This window comes from Corvus kubaryi, unplaced genomic scaffold (genome assembly GCF_017639235.1).
Source record: "Corvus kubaryi isolate FWS band 111438036 unplaced genomic scaffold, C.kubaryi_AGA036_p1.0 37354, whole genome shotgun sequence".
Classification (NCBI taxonomy): Eukaryota; Metazoa; Chordata; class Aves; order Passeriformes; family Corvidae; genus Corvus; species Corvus kubaryi.
Window position 1 is genome coordinate 16,292,541 of NW_024581116.1, and position 24,385 is coordinate 16,316,925.

At 36.8% G+C, this 24,385-nt stretch overlaps 1 protein-coding gene across 1 annotated transcript in view; it reads left to right on the forward strand.

Annotated features, from left to right (window-relative positions):
- The window catches only part of EIPR1 (EARP complex and GARP complex interacting protein 1), a 76,098-nt gene that overhangs the window by 12,572 nt on the left and 39,141 nt on the right, over window positions 1–24,385 (forward strand). The window contains exons 3-4 of the mRNA XM_042033091.1: window positions 1,134–1,266; window positions 23,600–23,756. Of these exons, the coding sequence (XP_041889025.1) occupies window positions 1,134–1,266; window positions 23,600–23,756 (290 nt within the window). The remainder of the gene's footprint in view (window positions 1–1,133; window positions 1,267–23,599; window positions 23,757–24,385) is intronic.

Genomic DNA, 24,385 nt, shown 5'->3' on the forward strand with positions numbered 1-24,385 from the left:
GTTTGGGCAATAAACAAAAAGGTAACATGTAAGCTCAGCCCCTTAAAAATAATGTAGTGTTCAGTTGAAGTTAAGACGTATATTGCAGCCTCTGTATTTTAAGAAAATTTTCTGTATTTCTGCATAACTAAGATTTTTGCAGTGATTCAGTAGTTAATTCAGTAGACTTAATTCAGTCATGATGATAGGATGTCTCTTGGCTTCTTTTTCTTCTTCATTGTTCACCCAACTTTGAAACTTAATTTTTAATCAGGATACAATTGTTTAAAATTTGTGAGTCTTCTAAATTTATTTTTCCACTGTTGAGCTTAGGGGAATTAGTCCCATGAGTGAAGTTCCTTCTGTATGTTATGCCAGACAAGAATCTTGCTAAATTTCTTGTATTTCTGTGGCAAGTATAGAAAAACAACTGACTAAAAGAAGGGGAGGGAAAAATGATAGTAATGTGGGCCTATCAAAAAACCAAACTCATAGCAAAGAAACCTGCAACAAACAAAAATTAAAATAATAAAATGCAAACTTAGTTCTAGCTTTTAAAAATATTATCTATTTAAATACTATTTTTTTTTCTTCATCTTTCAGTATTTTATATTTCGATACAGTATAAAAAGATTTGGTTTGTATCTTGGTAAAGATATGTGACTGCTAAAGTGAACTCTCAAAAAGTTTCTTACTGAGTGTAAAGTATTTGCTTCAAAGAAGAGTCCTTTCCCTCTCTCTCCTTCTTCCTTTGTAGATGGTTTGAATTAGATGATTTGGATACAGAATTGGTGCAGACATTTAGACTAAGGATTGTAATGTTGTTATTTTTGTTTATTGCTGTAAGAAGTGTTGAATTGTAATACGTGGCTTATTTACTATTAGCCATTAAATGAAAAAATCACCTTCAAGCTTTAAGTTGAAAATTGAGAATAAGCATGGTATTTCCTCAAACAGGGAAATTGCTTGTGTTTTCCTAGAAAAGTTAATCCTGCATGAAATCAATGATATAGTAAATTGTTAGTATAACAATTAATTAAAGTAGGTATCGGTTATAAAAATCTCATTAAATTGTTCCATGTAGTCATCATGTATAATTAAGACCCACAGGAAAACATTTGAAACTCTAATGTTCTATTTTATTGTATTTGCAGATTCACATCATAGATTTTGATGATGAAAATAACATTATAAACAAAAATGTTCTCCTTCATCAAGTGGGTGAAATTTGGCACATCAGTACCAGTCCTGCAGATAAAGGTGTACTAGCAACCTGCTACAATAAAAGTAAGTCCTTTTTAATGTGCTCAACTTGAACACGTGTTTTGATATTTTGAATGTGCAAAGTTTGAACCTGTAGCTATGCGTAGACACTTTCAGTTAGAATTATCAACACAAGGATTTCTAAAAAAATCTGCTACACTTTTACCTCTACCTCATTTGTGTCATATCCTTAGGTTATCTTGGTTAGAAGTCAACTTCTGCATTCATGTTAAGAAAAGCCGCAAAATAAACCTTATGCTTGGCTGATGAATGCAAAGCATGGCAAATAAAATATATTCCTGTTACTTTATGCATCATTTTTATTGGTTTATATGTTTGCTTTTGAAAGTGGAAGTAAATGTCTTTCAAAATATGCCAGCGTCAAGCTTTACTTAAAACTGCAGAAAAAGTTTGTGTATAATGTTATTTTTCATATGTGAAATTCAGGTATGCCCACAGAGAGCTATAGCTTCTTATCTAAATATCTCCTGAGTAGGAATGCTCCTCGTCTAACCTTACACTGAGTGCACAACAGTTGAGATTAAGGATCTCTGTGCAATTCCTGAGTGAGGCAGGTGTGAAGATTTTCTGGCACGAGGCTTGAAAAATCCACTTGCATCACTTGGGGAAGGGGGTGATTTTTCTCTGTGACACGTAAGAAATCTGAGGTGTCAATTGAAATAAATATTTCTTCTAATACGTATTAGTCTGTTCTTTCATGGAAATACGGTCCAAGAGTATAACAAAAAAGGAATGAGTTTCAGGCTCCATACATCCGTGAACAGTTGTAGAGATGTGCGTTCCTGCTGTTCAGCCTTCTGGTTGTATTAGGGAGAGGATTCCAGGATTGCCTAGTTCTCCTAATTCTTTTGAATTGAAATAAAACTGCTAAAATTTGAATTTCTTTCACAAATCTTAGGGTTTTTTTTAAAACCAATGATAGAAGATAAGTAGATTTTTCCATTGAAATGATTGTGGGCATTTTGATTGAGAGCATTTCTGTGAGATTTCCAATTTCCTTTATTAGACCTATTAAATCATATGAATGTTTTCTATTCTAGATTCTTTGTGTTCTAGATTTAGTTTATCTGATTTCTTAATACTAAGCTCTCTTGTTTATACTTCATGCATCTTACTTCAGAATTCTCATCCATTAACATTCTGCAGAACACAAGATCTCATTCTCAAATGGCAGTCACTGACTCTAAATAGCAGTGTATAGAACTGAAAGCACACAGTGTGGGGTTTTGTAATAAGGAATACAGAGTTCAGCAGACAACTTATTTCAAGTAGTAATGCAACCAAATTAAGCAATTGAAACCTTTACAACAATTTAATGTATTGCATTTCTTTGTTATTTTAAAAAGACTCTTAATGCATTTTCTCATTGAACTACAAGTCAAATGAGATGATGCTGTCAGGAACAGCTGTAAGTATTGTGCCCATCCCTTGTGTCTGAGACCAGCTCTTCTGTCAAGACTTGAATGTTGTTGACACTGGGAGATTGAGGAAATGTGATGTGTGTCCGTTATTAATAGCTATTTCTTGAAGTCACTTGAAGAAGTGGTGAAATGTGGCATTGAAGAGAAGTGGAATCATGTACATTTTCTGTTTCGTAGCTCACTGGATAAGCTAATGGAATAGGGTGAAATTTCCTCCTTTATATTGGGAAACATACTGAGTTTTCTTTTACTCTCACACATTTGCAGAGAGTAACCATAACTGAGGTATGAAAAAAAGATGTAGTAGGTGCAAACAGAAGAGCACTTTTTCACAGCTCTCGTGATCTTTGATTTTTGTTAAGAGGAATTTGCCTTTTATATAGGAAGTTTAAGAAATATAAATTTCTTTTTTCAAACGCAGTGAAAAATCTTTCCATAGTATCCAGTTATCATCCCCATTACGTTATTGAGAACGTTTTTTGGGAACTATGTTCTCTGAACAGTCAGTAAAGTTAAATGGTGCTCTGTATTTTTTGTTCAAGATATTTTAATAGAGTATCAACGTACAATTAGGTTTTAAAAAGGAGAATACCTTCCTGACTCTGAAGTCAAAATGAAGGAAACCTCCTGTTATTGTTAGCATCAGTATTTACTACTTTGTCTAATTTTGACATTGAAAAAATACAAGGCTTTGTTAATGATGCATTCTCAACTATGACATTAACTAGAATAATAATGGTTCCAGTATTATTGGAACAACTGTGTCTTTGGATATTAACCAGAAATTCCATTTTCTGGGACATTTTGTCTTAAAGAAAAAATTGTGAAACTCTTTTACCATCCCTCCTCATGCACACACTTTAAAAATACTGGTTTAATCACATAATTACAAAAGGAGAACTTATTAGACTTAGTTCCTGCCTCAATTATAGTGGTCTCCCCCCCCTTCACCAATCATTAATATATCACTTAGGAAATTTTATACTGTTATGACTGATATTATAGGAAGATGATTTTATTCTCAAGTGATAGGCTTACTAGTTGTGTATAATCTTGTCTAACCTTCAGAAAAGATCGGGAATTTACTATGCTCGAGGCACAGCACTTGCCTGTGCTCCACATTTCTAGCTAACTCACCAGTATTGTGTGCTAGAAATGTATTAATGCCTTCCCAGTGTAACTGAAATTGCTAATAGACAAGATGTGTCTTGAGGAGACACTGAGAAGTAGCTTCTCTTTTTGCAAACCTGTTTGGCAATTGTTTGATGTTGTGAGAATTGGGAATGTTGTATTTTATCACAGATTCCCTAACTGAAGAGAGAAAGTGCATAAATATGTGAAAGAAGCTGGGTATAAGAAGAGAAAAGAAGGATTATAGTCTAAATATCTCGGGGACAAGGGAAGAAGGCTTTGTAAAATTAGTATCTGAGGTATCCAGATGAACTCATGCACTATTAGTCAGTTTAGTGACATGTTGCTGTATCGTTTTTCTCTTCTACTGCAACAAATCAACTGAATTAAAACAGGGGTATGTGGTGGGGTTTTTTTCCCTCTTGAAGAGAGCAAGATTGTTACTGACAGCTTTAAAGTAGGTAAAAGTCAAGGGGAGAAATGAGTTTGGTAGTCTTCTAGCTTTAGAAGTTAAATTAGATTGTTAAAGTTCAGTATGAGATAGATTAGGTTTAAAAAAAACCTAAAAGGTTGGATTCTTGAGAGAACAACACTATTTAGAGATGGTTTGGGGTGATGGTAATAAAAGTGGCAATAAGCTAGAGTGCTACAGTTGCATTTTAATGGTTTAATACCTAATCTCTGAAAATTTACATGTGCTTATTTGCCTGATACTTACTAATATCCTAAACTTATGTTCAGCAAAGTAGAAATCAAATAATTTGCTTTACAGTAGCCCAGAATTAAAATGGAGGATGCTGCATTTAGTGGAAAATCCCTGTGAGAACAATTCTAGGAACTTTACACCTTTCTTCTTTTTTTGCTGTTCTGACTAGCTGTAGTAAGTTGGCTATTCTCTTTTTTATTACTTTTGTTAAATTAAAATGTGACAGGAGTGACACTTCCAAAAAGTGAGTAAGAAAGGTGACAAAGTAATTAGGAGATCATAGCATTTCTTAGTAGAAATGCACATTTAAATATCAGAAAAGAGGAATTGTGGGGTGGGTTGAGGGTCAAAAATGTACCCTCCAAATAATGATATGAACCAGTGAGAATAATGGTGCACTAAATATAATAATAAGTTTAAAAATGAAGATAAATTAGTCTTCAAGAAGTTTGTAGCTATCTCAGCACTCTCTTCAACTGCTAAAGGGAAAATCATTTCACATGTGCATTCCTACTGCAAGTTTCAAAAAAGCTTGCTTCATTATTCAGACGAGCATCCTAGCCTACTCTAGGATAATTTTTCATTGTGAAAAAGTGAGATGCCAAAACCCTGTAAATCACACTAAAGGGGAGTCACTTGGGAACTAGAACAGTGGAGACCTGACGAAGTGCTAGCCTCCATTGGAAAATGATCTGTATACAGTCTCAGTATTGCTCAAGTTTCAGGCTATAGGAGGGGAATTCAGAAAACCGTTTGAATGGACTTTTAATTGGGTTCTGAGGCAACAAGAAATACTAACAGGCAATGGACTAGGGTGTGTCTAATAATTTTTGTATGTAAAGTAGGTGATGGGAGCCTCAGCTCTAGAAATGGCCAAAAAAATTGAGATCCCTCCATTGATACGATGATTAATATGATGTTGGGTAATACTTGGAAATATGTTGATGATGCCCTTTTTGTCATTCCAGCTTATCATACACTGTTATGTGGTGTTTGAAAAATTTCCGAGTTAGGTGGATGCACAGTGATAGGATAGGTGCAGGCTGTATATGGGTTTGGGGGGGTTGAGTCATGCCTTGCATGTGCTTTGTTTCATACAGAACTTCTTTTTAATCTGTTGCCTTGTTTATACATCCCTCTGCGTCTCTCACCTGCTTTTTTAGGATGCGGTTAAAATGGAGGCAGACTATTTCCTGTGGACTTATAAAGTAAACTTCAGCTACATCATTAAAGAAATGGGGAATTCAGGGGCATTTTTCTGCAAGCTATTTAAATGAGTTCTGCAGTCACTTGCCAGTTTGCCAGCAATGGATGGCTTCTTTCTGAGTGGCTCTTGGGTCTGGTCTCTGTGGACCAGAATAATAAGTAAAGAGGTTGAAATTAATGATCATGGTGATGAATTTGGGAAAAGCTGTCATTCTAAAATAATTATTTTATAAATATAATTATAGTTTATACAGCATTATTTGCAAAACCTGGATATAGCTTTCATTATATCCTGTAAGCTAGAATTAACCCCCAGATTTATGCATTGCTCTTAGATACAAATTAATCTATTTAGCATGTCAGCAGAAACTAGTGGTTTGTTTGAATTTTGATGCTGTGTAATGGCCAGATGCTTGGGAAGTTACTGTGTTCTGTTACGTGTTCTCCAGATACTTAGAGATGGTGAAAGTCAAGGGTTAAGGCAAACTGCTGGTGGGTTTGCATGATGTGATGGGGAGATAAAGGGGAGGAAATAGAAGAACGATCCAGACTGAAACTGAAAAGTTTGCATAGGTGGAAAATAGTTTGCCTGCTGAACCTCCAGTTGGATCAAGGTAGTGGTATCCATTACTGCAAAGGTGAATTTTCAGGATGTGATTGTATGCAGCTACTTCAGTGTGTCTCCTGGGTGCAGAGGTAAGATATGCTTGGAGGGGCAAAAATAAAGGACCATGTCTCACAACATAATTGTAGACAATTGTGTTGTTGCCTGTCACAGGTCTAAATAGGGGAAATGCTTGCTGAAAGACAAAGTGAGGAAATAAAGGCAATGGTTGAGTGGGAGAAATAAAGAGATCGTGAGGAAGGAGATCCCAGAAACGATTATGGGATATGTCACTTAAGCGGTGACCCTATGGCTGCAACCACTTGTGAGAACGCAAGAAGGTATGAGATGGTAAAAAAGCTTTTGGGCAATCAGTTCTGGGGGAGGCTGGAGAAATGTTAGAGGTAAGATATAGACCTTAAGTGTTAGCAGATGTTTAGTGTCTGTCAATACACAAGTCTATTATTGTGGTTAAATGTCTGCATGTTTTGGTTTTTGATTAGCATTTTTTGTTTTGCATTTTGTTTCTTCTTTATCTGTGGCAACTTCTGGTATTTTCCTGAGACCTTGTTTTTCTTCCGGTGGCATTTGCTGAAAGGATCAGTGAAATAATTTGCCAAGTCTTAAATTGTTGAATCTAACTTTTAGTTTTGATTTTGCTGTAAGATGAACAGTGGTCTGGAGACTTCAACTTCTCTTTTAGCTGTTTTAAACTGTGCCAGCAAACTAAACAGAATGATTATTCTGATCGTTTATGCAATTGTGAATTGGGTTGCAAGGCTATTTTCACAACCACAAGAGTACCTTTATGTAATTGAAAACCTGAAAATTAGTATGTGACAATGTAGGCGATAAAAATAACAGCGTTAACGTCTGATGTTTGGAGTGATTTACTCTAATGATGTCAGGTAGGGTGGGAGCAGATGTGGAAAGTGTGTGTGTGAGCTGTATCAACACTGAAACAATTTAGGAAGAAAACAACCCTTAACTGCTAGTTTGTGAGGGATAGAACCTGCTGGCTGTGAAAGTCTTGACGTTGAATAATCAGCTTTTGGCATCAGTCAGCTGACTGCTTGTTTGTTGGGGGCTTTTTTTGTTTGGTTGGTCGGTTTTTTACAGCAATATTGCTGTAATGATCATTTTTTTCTGGAAACTGTAACCTGTAGAGTAAAATAAATAGTCTCAGGATATTAGACTATTATTTTAAGGTTATGTATGTATTCTAGTAACTTGAACAGGGCCATGGCATTGACTTAGAAACTGCCTTGCAGTAAAGCCTATTGTTAAACTGTGAGGGTACTCCCTGAGCAGTTTTGGTGTGCACCAAGTTACACAGTGTACTTTCAGACAATGATGCCCAGTCATAGTCCAAGAAGTTCATGAATAGTTGGAGTGTAGCCTCCTTTTAACTTATCCTGCAAAAAAAAAATCAGCTTGATTGTGCTTTCTGGCCTCAGGGCTAGAGATCTGTACCTGACATGTTTTAAGTAACTTGCCAAAAGAAAAAAATCTGTCATGGTTCTCCATTGCACATTTCTGTAAAATACACAGGTCGTTTGTTTTGGAGAATTACTGAAGGGAAACATGCAAGTACTTCAGAAATTAGATGAAAGATATTATAAAGATGTATATGAAATAAATTAAGATATGAAGATCTGTTCAAGAATTTCTGTTCTGCTGATCTTAATATGGTGGTTCTGTTGTGTGGCTTATTCGACAAAATTAAGAGTAATCATTTTAGAGATAATTTCATCCTTCTACAGAAGAAGATATTTTGAAACAGTTATCCTTTTTTGTATAGCACTTTTAAAGTGTCTAATGCTATGGGGTGGTTTTGTTGTGATAAGGATTAGTACGTGTTTGGTTGGTTCGTCTCAAAGAGTCTTGATGAATTAAAGTGAAAGCTTCATGCTGCTCAGCTTGAAGAGAATGTTTAATTACTAGGTATTAGGTGCATGCATTCATTGAGGCAAAATTAAGTTTCTAGCAATGATAATTGTCTTAATTCGTACTAGTTCTTGCTTCTGAGGAATGTACTTCTTTCTAGCTGCTTTCAGATACCAAATGCTGAATCAGATCATGAACTGGAGTTGTTTGCCAGGTTGGTGATTTCTGAGTTCGTAGAAAGGCTTAGCAGGTTTTCATGGGGCTGTGAAACAATCACTTCTGTTTTATTTTCTGTGCCTTTTGTAAGGATGCCGATGTTTTGCTGACTTCCTCATCTACTGCTGCACATAAGGCACAGAAAACTGTCAGTCTTGATACAAAGAACTGTTCCTGAACTGCAACTACCACGTTATAGTACACCATCATGTTTGGATGGCTTAAACTATTTTTCTCTATGTGCGTTAACTAACTTTGGTAAAGAGAGGAGCTCATCTTTTGAGTCCTTCCATTCTCACCTTTTGCATGGCATGAAATTACCTAAAAGTGTCAGCTCTGCAAGACTAGATAGTTGACACTGTTACACTAATAATGCTGTTTCAGGAGCTCACAGTGGAATGCCTCCTCTGGTTTTAACTTTAGCCTTTCAGATAAATCATTGTTTTAAATACATGAGATAAAGCTAGATGAATTGCTTTCACTAGGAAGGGGAAAAACTAAATTTAAAAGCAGAATCTTTGTCTAATCTAAATTTAAAAGCATAATTAGTAAGTTTCTATGTTGCTGTCATGTTTTGTATTTGTTCTTGCCCCTGCTTCTCCTAAGAATTCAAATTCTTATTCAAATCCGTGGAAATATATGTGGAAACTCATTTGTTGTCCCAGTTCAAATGTATTTTTAAACTCCTACAAAAATAGGTTCTGCACTTGTTTCATGTAGGGACGTAGGAAGCCACCAGAGGGCAAAAGGAAGTGTGACTGGACAAAGCTGTTACCTGCAATTTTCCACAGGCAGGCAGGCATGTGTGTGCACACATCCTGGTTTTCACTTGGATTTTTCCAAACAAGATAGGCGCCCTGGTGCGGTGCTTATGAAGACTTCATACAGATAGCTTGCCTTTGTAGATCCAGAGCATACAAACACAAAACTGGTGTTTAATTTTGTTGAAAATAGTTTGCCTTTAAAATCCATTATTTCAAAACATTAAATCTGCCATAAGTTATGGCTGTCTGGTGCATTGCACTTACCACACAGTGAACTTGTGTATTAAAAAAACTTTCTGCAGAGAAATTCATCAGTAAGGATACCGGATATAATGCTGCTGGTGATGCTTCATCTGCTTAGTATTGAAGACAGCAGGTGAGACTTTTGCTTTCTGTAATGAAAACACTCTGCATAGGGAAATCATTGGTACAGCCAAGGGATATACGACAATCATTCATATGGGCACGGAATTGGAACGTGTCTTTAAATATTCCCTCTTCTCAGCAGTAGCGGTGGGATGTACAGAAGAAAATTTATTCCCATAGTTTGAAGGAAGAAATAAATGTGCTTGGTGTTCTCCTAATGTTCTTTTCAGTTTGTACCTGTTTTTTTTTTTTCTAGGAATTCTAGCTCTTGCATGTAATTTCAGTGTTCCTTTAAAAGTACCATGCAAAAAGGGTTTTAAGTGAAATGGTTGACTGTCTGATCCATGTGATAAAAAAATACTACACAAGTGTTGAACAGCTTGAGAAATTGTTCCTTGCTTGTTGTTAATTGCTATTCAAATTTGAAAGCCTCTATGCATAGAGGTATATTGAGTTCTGTCCAAACGAGAGGTAACGTAGCTGTCATATCATAGTCTGTGCTATAATCTTACTTACGTGTAAGACTGCTGTAGGAGTCAAGCTCTGTTGTGTCTAAGCCAGTTTGTAAGAGCAGATACACAGTGAAAAGTCTAAGAACTGGGGGACCATGGACCACGTATAATATAATTAGCTTGAAGCACAGGTTCTTGTTATCCCTTGATTTAAGATTTCATCTTTATTTTGACAGTGATTATCAGGATAATTGTAATGTTTTTGGCATGAAGCAAAAGAGAATGAATGTCAGAAGAGGGAGGAGAGAAAATTACTGAAATTCAAGTATTACAGAATGGTCATGATATTGAAAAGAGTGCTTTAAATGCAGAAAGTGGATAAAATGCTTCTGAATTAGTGCTGTCGCTGGGGGATAATCTCTTGAATTGTCAGGCTGATCTCTCTTTCACTGTTAGAAGGTTTCATTCTCCTCTACCTTTTTGTTTTGTTTTGTTATGTTTTTTAAAGCTTAGAACAGAAGAAGTGTTTTTCTGTCTCTAATGCCATGCAGTTTTTTAACTCTTTTCAAATATTTATCTGAACTAATATAAAAAACTGCAAGAGAATGTGTTCTTTTGCCACTTCCAGTCAATGCTATTGTTGTAAATATTGTTTTGCAGAAACACATACATTCTTACAATATGTGTTTAGGCATTCTTGTCCAACCAGTTTGTTAAATAAGTGAAAGGCTTGCTTTTCTCTGTGTTAGATTAGTTTTGTGTTGGACTTCAGAGTTATTCCCAAATAATGCAAGTGAAGCCAAGTATAACTATGCAAGTTCCTTCCAGTAAATGTTAAGACATTTTGCAACCACACTCTCTTGCATTCCATATTTCATGACCTTCTTTCTACCATGGGAAGTAGCCTGCTTTTTTTTTCCATTATCCCATCTTTCTTGAAAAGCTGGGGAAGACCAAAGGAATGTCACTTGCTTTCATACTCTTAAGAGAATGACAAAGATTTTTTTTCTTATTTCTTCTTCTTTTTTTTATTCCCTCTTGCTGGCTTATATCAACATCACAATTCAAGTACTAGCCATATCTTAAATATTTTAGCTAAATGATATTTTTTTTATAAAGTAGCAAATCTGGAGTCAATCTGGTTATCTGATGACATCGATTCTGTAGCATATTCTATTGCATGTCCTCATATTGAAACCATGTTAAAATGTTTTGAGGACTGTTATAATTTGAGATTTTTCTCCTAATTCTAGGCAATAGTTTGAAACCTTAATTCTCTTGTGTGAGTTTTTTTTTTATTTCATGTGTCATCAAACAAGCATCAATGTTTCTGACCATTAGACATAAAACTTACGACATTTCTACTACTGCAGCTATTTAAGTGACAGAGCTACAGGAAATACGAGAATTTGAAGGTAATGTTCATGTGCCTTTTTTGATATTTTGAAGACTGTTTTGCAGCTCAGCATAGTTTTATGATATCCATTGTGGGTGCATGTGCCATCTAGTAGACTAACAGCATTTCTCCATTGTTTCACATGCTCAAATTGCTGTCACCATGACCTTCAGGGGCCTTTCTGCAGAGCATTGTTAAACTTCAGAGTTCCTGTTGGTCTGTTTCTCCAGCCTGTTTCTGTCCCTCCGATGTTCCCTGAGGTCATTAATGAAGACGCTGAACAGTGCTGGCCACACTGTCAGCCCCTGGGGTACACCAGTAGTGACTGGCTGCAGATGACTTCTATGCCACTGATCACAAGCCTTTGAGAATGGCAGTTCAACCAGTTTTGAACCCAGCCTTCCAATTCTTCAGTTTGTCTGTGAGGATGTTACGGACCAAAGGCTTGTTAAAGGTAAATAACATCAACTACTCTCCCCATTTTTACCAAGCCTATTTTTAATTTGATTTTCACTGCAGAATGCAATCATATTTGTCAGACATGATGTCTCCTTCATAAATCTGTACTGAGTAGTCCCAGTCAGGTTATGTTTGGAAATGTTTTTCAGATTCTCTTAATCTGTCACCTTCCTGGGGACTAAGGGGAGAGTGATTAGTGTGTAGATCCTTCTTGCCCATCTTAAATATAGGAATGTCATTTACTTTCTCAGAGTCCTCAGGAACCTCTCTCCATCACCATGACCTTTTAGAGTTAATTGAAACTGGCCTCATAAATACATTGGCCATTCCTCAGTTCTTGGGGATGCATTACTAGGATCTAATTTCTTTAAATATTCCCTAACTTGATGCTCCTTTGTGAAGGGTAAGTCTGCTCTGCATTGCACCAGACTTTCCCACTGGTCTTTGCAGCCTGGGATCCCTCAATCCTGAGGATAGCAAAGACCCCTCTGCTAGACACTGAGGTTATTAAAGTCGTACACAAGGACCAAGACTATAAATATGAAACTCCTTCTCATTGTCAGATGGTTGTGATCCTTTCATCTTTCTAGCAGACACCAACTGCATGTTGCAGCATTGGTCTACCTTCTAATCCTAAACCATAATCTCTCATTTGAGCTGAGAGCTCCATGCACTCTAGTTGCTGATGTTTATAAAGGGTGATTCTCCCTTCTCACCTTCCTTATCCATCCATCCTAAAGATCCATACCTCTAATCCCAGCAAGACTGTACACACCAGTAAGAGTCTGCATTTGAAATAAACGTAAATTGTACTTGGTCAGTACTAGCAAAGGAATTGTATCCCATCTCTGAGCTGAAGATTTGACCACCAAAATGTTTCTATTTGGTTATGTTTTCATAATTTCTTTTCTTGTATTATAAGCCTTTTAGGGAAGAGCTATATATCTTTCTCCACTTGAGTTCAATAAAAAAAAATGTGGTGGGGTTTCTCTCTTGTGAGTGTTTCTGAGGTGTAAACAAGTGAGAACTGCATAGTTATTAGCTGCCAACTAACAACATGATGTATTGTTTGAATGCCCCAATTTGAGAAAACTACTGACTAGCATAGAGCAATATTCAGTCTTTTTCTTTCTTTAGACTGTTTGGATATGCTAGTTGTTGATACCTTGAACTAAGAAAAAGCTCAACCACAACTTATTTTCCTTGTATTAGTAAAAATACCTTTCTTATTGTAGCATTTTGTAATTGGCTGAATGAACAGAAAACTGAGTATATCTCAAAATAGCGTATCTAGCTAGTAGTAGTTGTTTATAATTCTTTTCTTCCATTACTTACTTTTGCGTGATGTGTGAGCACATCTGGAAGTGAGCTACCCAAATTGTCCAGTTAATGTAAAGATACAAGCAGATTATGATTCTGAGATCTAAGCTTTGAATCCCAATTTATTGCTGGAATAAACTTTTTGTGTGTTGGTTGTGGCCACACGTCTGGATTTCTATTGAGGGAAAGTACCAAGTGGAGACCGTGGAAGGCTGCTGTAAGGGGTAGTGAACCTACCTTTTTGAATTGAGCTAGTGGTTAGAACTTGGTTCGTCAAGCTTGAGGCAGCCACGTAAGCTGCTCATGTTGGATGGAGTGGCATTTGTCCTGCTTGAGGTAGATTTCTATGAACTGTAATTATATTTGTCTTTGGAGCTCCTGTGGAGTAGAATGGGAATGCTTGAGGTTATTTAGATATACGATTGAATATGCAACTGTCTATTAAGGTGCCTGATTCAATGGGGGGATAAATGGTCTGCAGTTCCCATCAACTTGTTGAGGAACACAATTTTTAATACTTACAAAATATCAAGTGGGAGCTTAAGTGCATTGGTTTCATCTCACCTTACTTCATTAACAGCTGCCATGGCTTTGTTGGTGATGAAAGTGAGTTACCTCCATGAGACAACTTCTGTGTGTGTAAAAGCAGCAATGTGGACAATGCTGTTCAGCTCCACTCGCCTTTGTGATGATGGAAGCCAACATGTAAATATGCCTCATTAAGTTTTATTGGTGTACTGTGCAGCTCTCCTCAGCACAGAGTTAAATCTCACAAATTGTTTTTATATGGCAAGCCAATACCTTTCTGCTTGTGTGGCTCTCACTGTTGTTGCAGCTTTTACATTATTGCGGTCAAATTCTGCCTGAAGAGCAGAGTTCAGCTCACCAGTATAGCAATGGTTGCACTTCTTTGCTTGGGCTGTCCCCATATGGCAGACTTCCAGAAGTGCAATCAGTTAATTTTGACCTCCCTCAAACAGATGTATATCTGCAGAGTATATAATCAAAAAAAGGTCTATGCTGAAACATTGTCTGAAATCACCTTGGGATAACGTAAGAAGCATCAGACTATAAAAAAGTGCAATTTATACTTTTTCCAATTTGACTGTCTGCTTTCTGCACAGGCTCCTGTTCTTTGATAGAAAATGATGGGTTTACCTGTCTCTCCATGTCATACCCAACCCCTTTGCACGCTCTTAGATCATTCTAGCTGCATTAGTATGCAGCAGGTGAGGTTTTTAAAACCTCCTTAGACATCTGTATATACAATGCAATCATATACTTCTATTAGGATAAAGAGTGAGATGTTTTGTGGGGATTTTGTTTGTTTTGTTTTGGGTTTTTTTGAAAATCAATGTCTGGTTTTTGGTAGCTAAAAAGTGAATTTAAGTAATGGAAAGAAAAATTTAACTGCCTGTTTATTCCTACATATATCTCACCCTGTGTATTTCAGAAAAAATGTAAAATCAAAGACTACACAGGCTTTTAGGACAAAAGATGAAGTTATTAACCCAGAAAACAAATGATCTGTTTTCCTCCTCTTTTTTTGCCTGTGAAGGGCATGATGTTGAATAAATGGAATACAGTTTATTTTTTTATTGATTTGAAAGACTGAAAGGCATATTCTTTTTTTAAACAAAATATGCATACCTGTGTAATTTTGTTTTTATTTCTTAATTTTATTAAACTTGAGGAAGGATGTTTGCATTGATTTATAAGGAAGAGTGCTGTTTGTCAGTGGAAGGGAGGAGGGTTCTGAACACTAGCTGCTTGTTCCTGTCATACCGAGAGCACTAATGGGCACCAGCTGGGCTGCAGCTATAGCAGCTTCGCCACTTCAGCCTCGCACAGCACGAGCTGCTGTGGCAATGCTGCAGAAGGGCCTCCTGTGCAGATTTAGGAAGTACACACTTCAGTTGTTGTTCCCTGGGCAACAGAATAACTGCAGGCAGCTGGCTTTGCACCACCTGCGCTGATCAAAGAGCAAACCCTGTCAGGCACTGATACTTCAGCTCCTCCAGCTTCAGTGTGAATGTCTGCAGGCAGTGATGTAGGAAACATGGTCATTCAGGTTTCAAGGTTAAACACAGGGGAATGAGGTAGAATGACAGCAAAAAGTAATATGAAAACATGGTTCCTGTAGATAGTACAGACAGGTGCGTATAGCTATTGATGATCAAGAATTAACTTTAAAATACTGAATTACTGATGTACATATAAAAGGTCTTTTGGTATTGTTCAAAAAGAGACTGGGAGGCTGGCAATAATTGGCTTGAATTTTGGGAGAAGGAAGAACAATCAAGGGTGATATATCATGTGTTTAATTAAGAAAGACCATAAAGAGTGATTGAACACAAAGATTAAAGTGGTATGTAAAATGATATGATTGAGGACTAAGCAGACCTATATCTGGTCTGCTGGAAGCTTCTGACAGATCAGGACTGCAGCAGCATGGTGGGTTTTATTCAGCAAGTGACACCAGAAGCTTGAAGGCAGACAATTGAACAATAGTGAACTGTAATGTTGGCTGATGTGGACCTGTATAACTGGGATTAAGATCCACTTGAATATGTTGGATGAGAGTGGAGGGGTGGGAGGGGCAGGTGGTAGTGTTTCATAAATGTCAATTTAACTCTTTTCTTATACTTCTTTTATATTATTGTAATATCTACTTAACACTTTGCTTAAGAGGGGTGCTAACTTCTTAAAATATTGTTTTAAACTTTGTTGTGAAATAATAAAGATTATTTTTAATTGCTCCTCTTAAAATAAGTCTCTGCTTTATTTTTTTCTAATATATCTGAATTTACTTCAAAAGGTAGTAGCTTCCCTTTTGCAGAAGTGGCTCCAGTCAGTGAACATGGGTGAGCAATAATACTGACTTTTCACGAGTCCTAGATGTGCATCATTCCACACCTGAATGACAAAGGCAAACAGAGTTGGTGTGTTTCTGAATGTACTAAGTCCTCATTTTCTGAAATTGCAGAGTATTGATTAGTATCCACACTTCCATTGAGGATTTGGGTTTTATATTCCATATATTCTTTGGATTTTTTGTATTTCATATTTGGTTTTGAAATATTTGATAAAAGTCTCTCTAAAGTAGTTTCAGGTGAGGTTTTTTGCCTTTTGCTCTATTGGGGATTCTTTTGTTCTGCCATGGGGATTTTTGTTTTGGTTTTTTTTGTTGGTTTTTTTTTTTGGTTAAAACTCAAACTGTTAAACTTTTAAGTAGAAGAGTTTCTTTCTCTAGCTCCCTTACAAAAAACATTTGAGGAGCGAGAATTTCAGTAAAGGGATTCAGCATGAGAAAATAATGAAATTACCAGATTGTTTTCAATTGGAAAATCACAGGTCTAACATAGCAAGTATGACATTTTGTTCTTAACAATATAAAAACTAACATAGGTCTAGGTAAGAGCCCTTACTCTCTATGGTGACAAATTAGACTGTATTTCTTGTTTGGATATTCTGATTTACTGCATCAATGGTCCAGATATCAGTTGGTTTCTTAGTATGTTTACTGAGGTTGCATGTTAAGTCCTTTTTAAAGCTGCTGTTTATTAAAGAGAATAAATTAAGGAGATTGTATAAACAGATTTTTATGATATCTGATGTTCAGTTGCATTCTTTGTAGTTTTGCAGCCAGTGGCATTTTCTGAAGGAATCTTTATAATAATTCTGAATTACTTAAAATTTTAGGTTCTTCTGTCTAAGTCTGGAAATGTGACAAAACTCACTTCTTTCATTTATGAGTCTTCAACTGTAGGTGTTGCTGATGCAAAATCAAAAGCAGGATGAAGTGTATAGGCCATCCCTTCTAGCTTAGAAAACTGCCAATTCATAAAAAAGTAGTAATTTTCTACAACAGCAGGAATGACTTTCAGTGTCCTGAACAACTGTGTTGCATCTGGAATCAGCAGTGTTCTTACACCCACAGGATTTTCTTTTTGCATCTAGTCCAGAAATTATTGTGTAGTTCTTAAGGAATGTCTGCTGGCTACTCTGTTCCAGCAGCAGTAGTGCAGTGAATTGATTGGTTGTGCATAGAGGAACTCTATAAAGGAGTAACAGGTACTTGTAGTTAACCTTACAGATGTGTTTCTTTTTGAACTCCAGTTAGTAACTTCCTGTTACGTTTAAATTTCAGGCAGATATTTTTTTCCCCAGGCTTTTTTCTTTCTCTTAATTTAAGTTGGAGCAATGCTCCAAGGGGAACAGTGTTTGGAGGAGGATAAATGGGATGTCCCACCAGTTGGCAGCTTTTACTTTTTTTTCTGTGTTGGAACCAGCTGGTAGTATAAAGCCAAAAATCATCATGGAAATAGCCCTCATTGAGAGGTCGTTTTGAGTGCTGCAGGGAAAATTGATACTGATTGACCATGTTGTGACCCTTTGCAAATTGTATGGTCTGCATGCAGAGGGCTTTCTCACTTGCTCAACTTGTAAAGTAGTCACCAAAGATGGCCTCATGTTCTGTAGTCATGATTATGTGTTAGACTTTGGCTGAATGCAACAAAGTTTGAACTCACCAAAGTTTGTTTCTACATTTAACTACTGTACCCTTATTGCTACCAGCATCATGTGTAGTTGCTTCCTAATTCAGTGCTGTCAAAGTATGGGATTAGTTGTTTTTTCCTTAAATTCTGTTTTGCTTGTTTGCAAGCCTGGATCATTTCAACAGAACTAGGTAGATTAAACTATGTGCAGTCACTGTAGCAGATATTGTCCTCTGGAGGACAATATTATCCAGGAGATAATATTGGTGGTCTTGGGGAAATGGTGCTTAACCTGTGGTTGTTGCAGTTGGAACAGTACATTTAGTTCCATCCTTAGCTATACCTAGGAAAAGATACACTGAAGATGTATGATGAATTAGATGAGGGATGATGAGGAACAAATATTTCCCCCTCTTGAATGAGGAAGAACAAATATGGCAAAAATTCAATAGTTCATTGTCTCATTCCTGGATCATTTTATGTGAACAGTGTGTGAGGAATACACTGGGGCATCCTTCTTCAAACCTTTGACTTATTCTTTATGAAAGTTCAGTAGTGCTTAGTAAACCCTGTAACATTTTTCTTGATACACTCAGTGATAAAACTGCAACACAGCCTTATCTGTTCTCTTCCTCATTGATGCTGTGACATAAATAAAAATTCTTGTTTCAATATGAAGTAGGGATGCAAAAATGTTTTCCAACCATATAAAGAGTTTTAAGGAAGGCATACAAGCATGACATAGACACACTATGTGTTTAGCTTGTTTTTCTTTCTTTTACAGAATAACTGGTATTGTCATTTAAATATTGGTTTCATACTTATCTTTTAACATTTTAAAGAGATAATATGAGAGCTGGTAGATAAAAACATTGTCATTTTGTATGCGTATGTGCAGTAATGTGATGTGAAGATAGTAAAAGATGAGAAAACCTGGAGTTTCTCTTTGGCTGTAGGCATTCTAGATAAGCAATGGCACTACAGAGGTGGTAGTGAAATTACCTAGTAACACTGGATTTTTAAATTTTAATATTATCGCTTGGGAAATAAGGCTATATGGGTAATGCCACAAATACGGTATACTGTTAGTGAGCTTTTCATGTGGCCATGGGAAGCTTGTTATGGGATTTTGATTTCTATGTAGTGAGAGTTCATGTTTGTGTTTATGGATTTCTGTAGGTTTGTAGCTAGTTGTTATTTGATTAAGAGGCATTGTGACCCAGAAAAAGCTCCACTTCCTCTATCAGAAGAGTGACACTTTCACTCAGCACTTAGATTTGCCCTCTCTTTTACAAAGGTGAAAATGGTGTCTTTTAAAAAGTTCCTTATATAAAAGGAAATTAAGCCTTCCTTAAGGCCAGACATATCTAAAATTACTTCTATGGCTAGCTGTGGAAATTCCATTTTTGTTTCTCATATCTGGGAATTAACAAAGTGTCAAACTGTCCAAGGAGAAATTAGTAGTGCTCTGAATAAAGTCTTTATTCTACAGATTTCAGCCATGTATCTAATTCCAGAATTTCTCCGAAGTTTAAAATTAGAATCAGAATATTTGCAATGCACATACAGTTGTTCAAGATGGATGGACGTTCAGCAGCTGGAAAGTGATCTCACACTTTCCCTGAGCATCATCAAACCCAACTGAAAGCAGAGGATAATGTCTGTGCTAAGTGTCAAAGTTTTGTGCTTGTTGGCTTTTAGTGTTACCCTTTCTGATGTGCAGTTAATTTTATCCTTCACCACTAGTCCCAGTGAAGTAAAACAGGCATGAAACTGCATAAAATTCTGCATATGAAATTCTGCACCAACCTGGACTTCAGTTTTCAAACCACCAGTGTTGTAGGAGCCTGGGTCACATCAAGTTTCAGGGGCATTTCTCTCTATGTATACACACATATATATATGCATATGCTTTGGCCTCCTTCAATCTTCAAAATAATGCTGGTTTAATTGTTTTAGGGTTTTCAGTCTGGAAATCTGATTGTGCAAGGAACTAATACTCCAGTTTTAAGAAGTTAAAATGTCATTTCAAGGCTGTCTTAAGATTGTGGTGCTGTAGTAAGAGGAAAGATGTCTTGAGAACGTGTTTCTCCCCACCTCCCCTCATATAAAACCTTTGCTGCACAAAGCAGCAGTATTTGGAATTTCAATCTTTTTATGGAATATAAATTTGATGTTGCACTTCAGTCTTTGGTTTTCAGTCTTCCCTCAACTGATTTGGCCTATGCGGAAGTAATTTATTGTTTGTTAAGGACGAGAATTCATATTATGTGACGCCTGTATAACTACTCATTTCGTTTGTTTAAGACAAGCCAAGGAGAGTTCAGTACTGCATAGTTTATTACAGGGATTTGTTTCCTTTTCCTTTCTGGTATTCAGAAGAAAGTTAAATTTGTCCATTGTGTATTTGCAAGTTTGTTGCTTTATGGGTGTGTGTATATGACATGTTCTCACTGCTTCCTGAACAGATGCAGGGCATAGACATGTTAATACACTTGCTCCATGTTTTATCAACCACAGTTTGACATAATTTTGGGACCACCTAACCATCTACTAGCAAGAAAAGTTGAAACCATAAGAATGCAGTCTGCTATAACTTTTCAGAAAAAATACAGTGTGGGAGGTGATCATGCAAGTTTTACAGGCTGCTTCACAATTATCAGAGAATTTTAAGAAAAGTGGAATAACAGAGCAGATTGTTGTAAATGAAATGAGAAGTCTGGATTGAAACTGAACCAGGATAATGAAACATCAGTGTTGGATATTGCTGTACATGTCGTACATGAGAGTGGAAAGGGCCTCTTTGGTTTCTGTATTCAGACACCTGCTATGTAAAATAGCCTTCATAATCTCATTATACTTACATATATTCTAATAGGAGTAATTTTAAATTTATCAAAAGTGAACAATACTTAAAATCAGTCTCGATGCTTTCCAAAATCTGGCTGCATAAAAATTTATGTTTGTTAGCTAGTTTGTAAAAAAACCCCAAAATCCCCCCCAAAAACATTAAAAAAAAACCAAAAAAAAACCCCCACAAAAAGACAACAACAGCAAAAGAACCCAAGCCAAGCAAACCAAAAATACCCCCCTCCCTCCCAAAAAGACTTCAGAAGTGATAGTTGAGTCTTCATTTTTAATTATGTCATAGTTTGTACCATAGATTTTAAGAATTTATCTCACCACTGATTACTAGTTGAAGCCTTGTAGGTTAAATTTCAACTAAAAAGAAAAAGGTAATATTTATTAGATAATTCTTGGGGAAGATAGGACTGGTGTCTTGGGGTGACCTTATGATGTGTATCCCATCAGTGCATTGAAAAGTCTTTTGTGTAGGGCACTTTCTCTAAAAATCTGTTTCTTGATTATTACATTTCTTTGTGACATTTTCAAGTTCTCTTAAGACTTGTTGTGCTGTACTGAGAGGAAAGATGGCTTGAGGAACATGTAGTTTGTTTTCTGTGATTTGATGTTGTGGTTCTCTGTCATGACCTTGATGACAGTGGAAAAGCTAATGCTTTATATGCATAGTACAGACCTTTTAGTAGTTATAATCTACCAGAAGCTGTTCATTACTGTTCTGTCACATTGAAGTGAAGCGTTTGATAAATCTCCCCTTCTTTAGCTTTATTGCACTTTAAGTTATTTATTACTTGCATGGTATACAATGCACACTGTGTGTGGGTTTGCCCTTTGCTAAGGAAAGGTAGCCATCCCCTTCTCTTTCTTCTCTTCCTCAGTGGCATGTGGATCTAGAGTAAACAATTTGCCTGAAATGATTTGGAAATAGCTGTTTAGTTAGCATGCTCTACAATTAGCAAAAGTTCAATTAAGTGTTAATAAATAGGGGATTTTCTATCATCTTTAGATGTATGGTCTCTTTTTACTGTATTCAACTTGTATATCCAAATTACTGTAGAACAGTTATGTGCATCATACATATAATTTATACTCAGCGCAATCTATCAAATACCCAGTGATTGTGTGTTCTGAATTCATATAAAGCCCTCTTCCTATCCCTGTTTCCTGTCACAGAAAGGGCCTTTTTTTCCTACAGGTTTGACCTACCTACCTTTTTTTTCCTTTTATTTCATATGACTGCATTTTAAACATGTCTGCATTCTTGTATTCAGGACTTATTACGTATCAGTTACTTTTTGTCCTATTCAGTGTTGTTTGGGTGCCTCTTTTTCCATAAGAGTATCCAGATTAGTGACCTTTATAATGCATGTTTTTTCCCACATTAGTACCATTTTAGCCTGAGAAGGCCTTTTCAGTGTCCTTCCTTCCTCTTGAAAACACTCTAATTACAGTTGCTGCCGTTTTCCTTTCCACTGATGGAAGTTGGTCACATTTGCTCACAGCTCTGTAATCAGATGCCCTTGACTAAAATCGGCTAAAATGTAGTTGGAGATAGAGGCATCTGAAATGACCTCAGAACAGAAAATGTATCACTCATTGCTGCTTATCCTCTGGACTTCTCATTTAGCTCATCCTTCAGCTGGCAGTCACTCCCCCTGCTTTTGCTCAAGGTAGCTGTGGCTGGTTCCTTTGTTCCCGCTGGAGTGGATCACGCCAACCTGTTCATCCTCAGTGAACCCCGGACCAGTGGCTGGAACAGCGTGAACATATGCACTGCTGCCCTGGTCTCCTCCCATTCTGCACTGCTACAAATTGCTGTATTGGGTGATGGGCAATGCCATATGTGCACAGACCATATGGTATTTTCTCCTCAATCTACAGTTGCCTTGTTCTTCATACACTGTAATACTTTGCTGTATGTGTGTAAGTTCAGTTTGTCTTTTGGAAGCTGCTATTATTTGTTGGGGTTAGAGGCACGTACTTACATGGAAAACCTAATTTTGCAATAAACAGTTACTGGTAGTAAAGGATATGAGATAATGTTCTGGATTGAACCGAAGATAGCCCTTAAAAGAGAAGTGTTTGTCCCAGTTTGAGACAAGTTTGGAGGAACGTCCAAAATTAACATCCTCTGATAGAAGGCAGGTTTCAGCTGCCCCTCCACCACCAGGTTCAGGAAAAAATTCCTCCGAGGAAAGTGAAAGAAAAAAGCCTATTTATTTGACAGACAATGGGAAAAGAATAATGCTAAATAATAAAACCTCTCTCTGTGGAGAGAACCTGGTAAATTTCCAGAGTCCTTTGTGAATGTGGCTTTCTCCTCTTCGGAGCTGGGCCAAGGTGTAAGATCTCCCAGTGTGTTCTGGCATTGTTGAACAGTCCAGAAGAGAAGAGGAGGAAGCTGGAGTCCCAGGAAAACAAATGAATTTAACTCTCTGTCTCTCCCTTTCAAGAAAAGGAGCCAAGAACTGGGAAAAGCTGGAAGGTGCTTTTCCTCTGCTCTACAGCACCAGTAGCAGCTATCTCTGTGTCCTTGGAGCACAAACTGCTTTGAAAAGTTTGTCTGGCTTTTTTTTTTTTTTTTTCCTTCTCTTGCCCCTGGTTTTAGAGACACGGGCACAGAGCGGCAATAGGGGATACACATCATAAAGTCACCCCAAGACAGTGTTTAGGTGATGTCTGTATCTTTACTATTAAGGAATCAAGCAAGGTAACTTGTGGGTCATTTTCATTAACATCAGTATGGGCAATGAAACTTGGAAAACATGCCTCCCGAAGAGTTTTCATGAGCACTTCATTTTGGTTTTGTTCAGGGAGACACATATTAAATGCGTGCTAATTATGAGTTTTGCAGCAACTTGACTGCTAACTTGAGGTCTGTGTCTGTAGCCACGTTCTGCATTCTTTGAATTCATCTTGGTATAATATTTTTAAATATTTCAAACAGCAGATGTGCATTGCTTATAGATTTGTATAAATGTTGGTGCAGTGTATACACAATACGTCTCCCATACAATGATCTGTTGACATTATTCTCTGTTGCTTAGCTTCAGACACTAAAGTCATGACATGTGCTGCTGTTTGGAGGATGCCGAAGGAATTGGAATCAGGCAGTCATGAATCCCCTGATGATTCATCAAGCAACACTCAAACCCTGGAGCTACTCTGTCACCTTGACAACACAGCCCATGGCAATATGGCCTGGTAGGATTCTGCATATTTTATACTCCTAGAAAAAACCTAAAGGATAGACCCATGCTGTTAGTTTTGTGCAGATTTATAGTGTAGAAGCTATGCCATGCACTTTAAAACTATTCCATCTTTTAAAAAAAAAAGTATAAATTGGATTTTTAGTCCCAGATGTTTCATAGATTAAAAACATTTATTATCGTCCTGCAAACACATATGGAGTAACAGCCTGTGTACTGTTTTAATGTGTTTTTTCCCACCTGCCCCCATCTAAAACCTTTGTTGCACAGAGATATAATACTTAGAATTTCAGTCTTTTTATCGAATATAAATTTGATGTTGCACTTATGTTTTTCTTTTTTAGTCTTCCCTCAACTGATTTAGCATGAGTGTGAGTAATTTGTTGTTTGATAAGGATAAGAATTCATTATGTTATATGGTGCCTGTGTAACTATTCTTTATCTGTTGTCTAAGTCAAGACAAGGAGAGCTGCAATCCTGCAGATGTTATTACAGAAGCTTGTTTCCCTTTCCTTTCTGTTATTTAAAAGAAAGTTAAATTTGTCCGTTGTGTATTTGCAAGTTTGTTGCTTTATGGATGTGTGTATATGACATGTTCCCACTGCTTCCTGACCAGATGCAGGG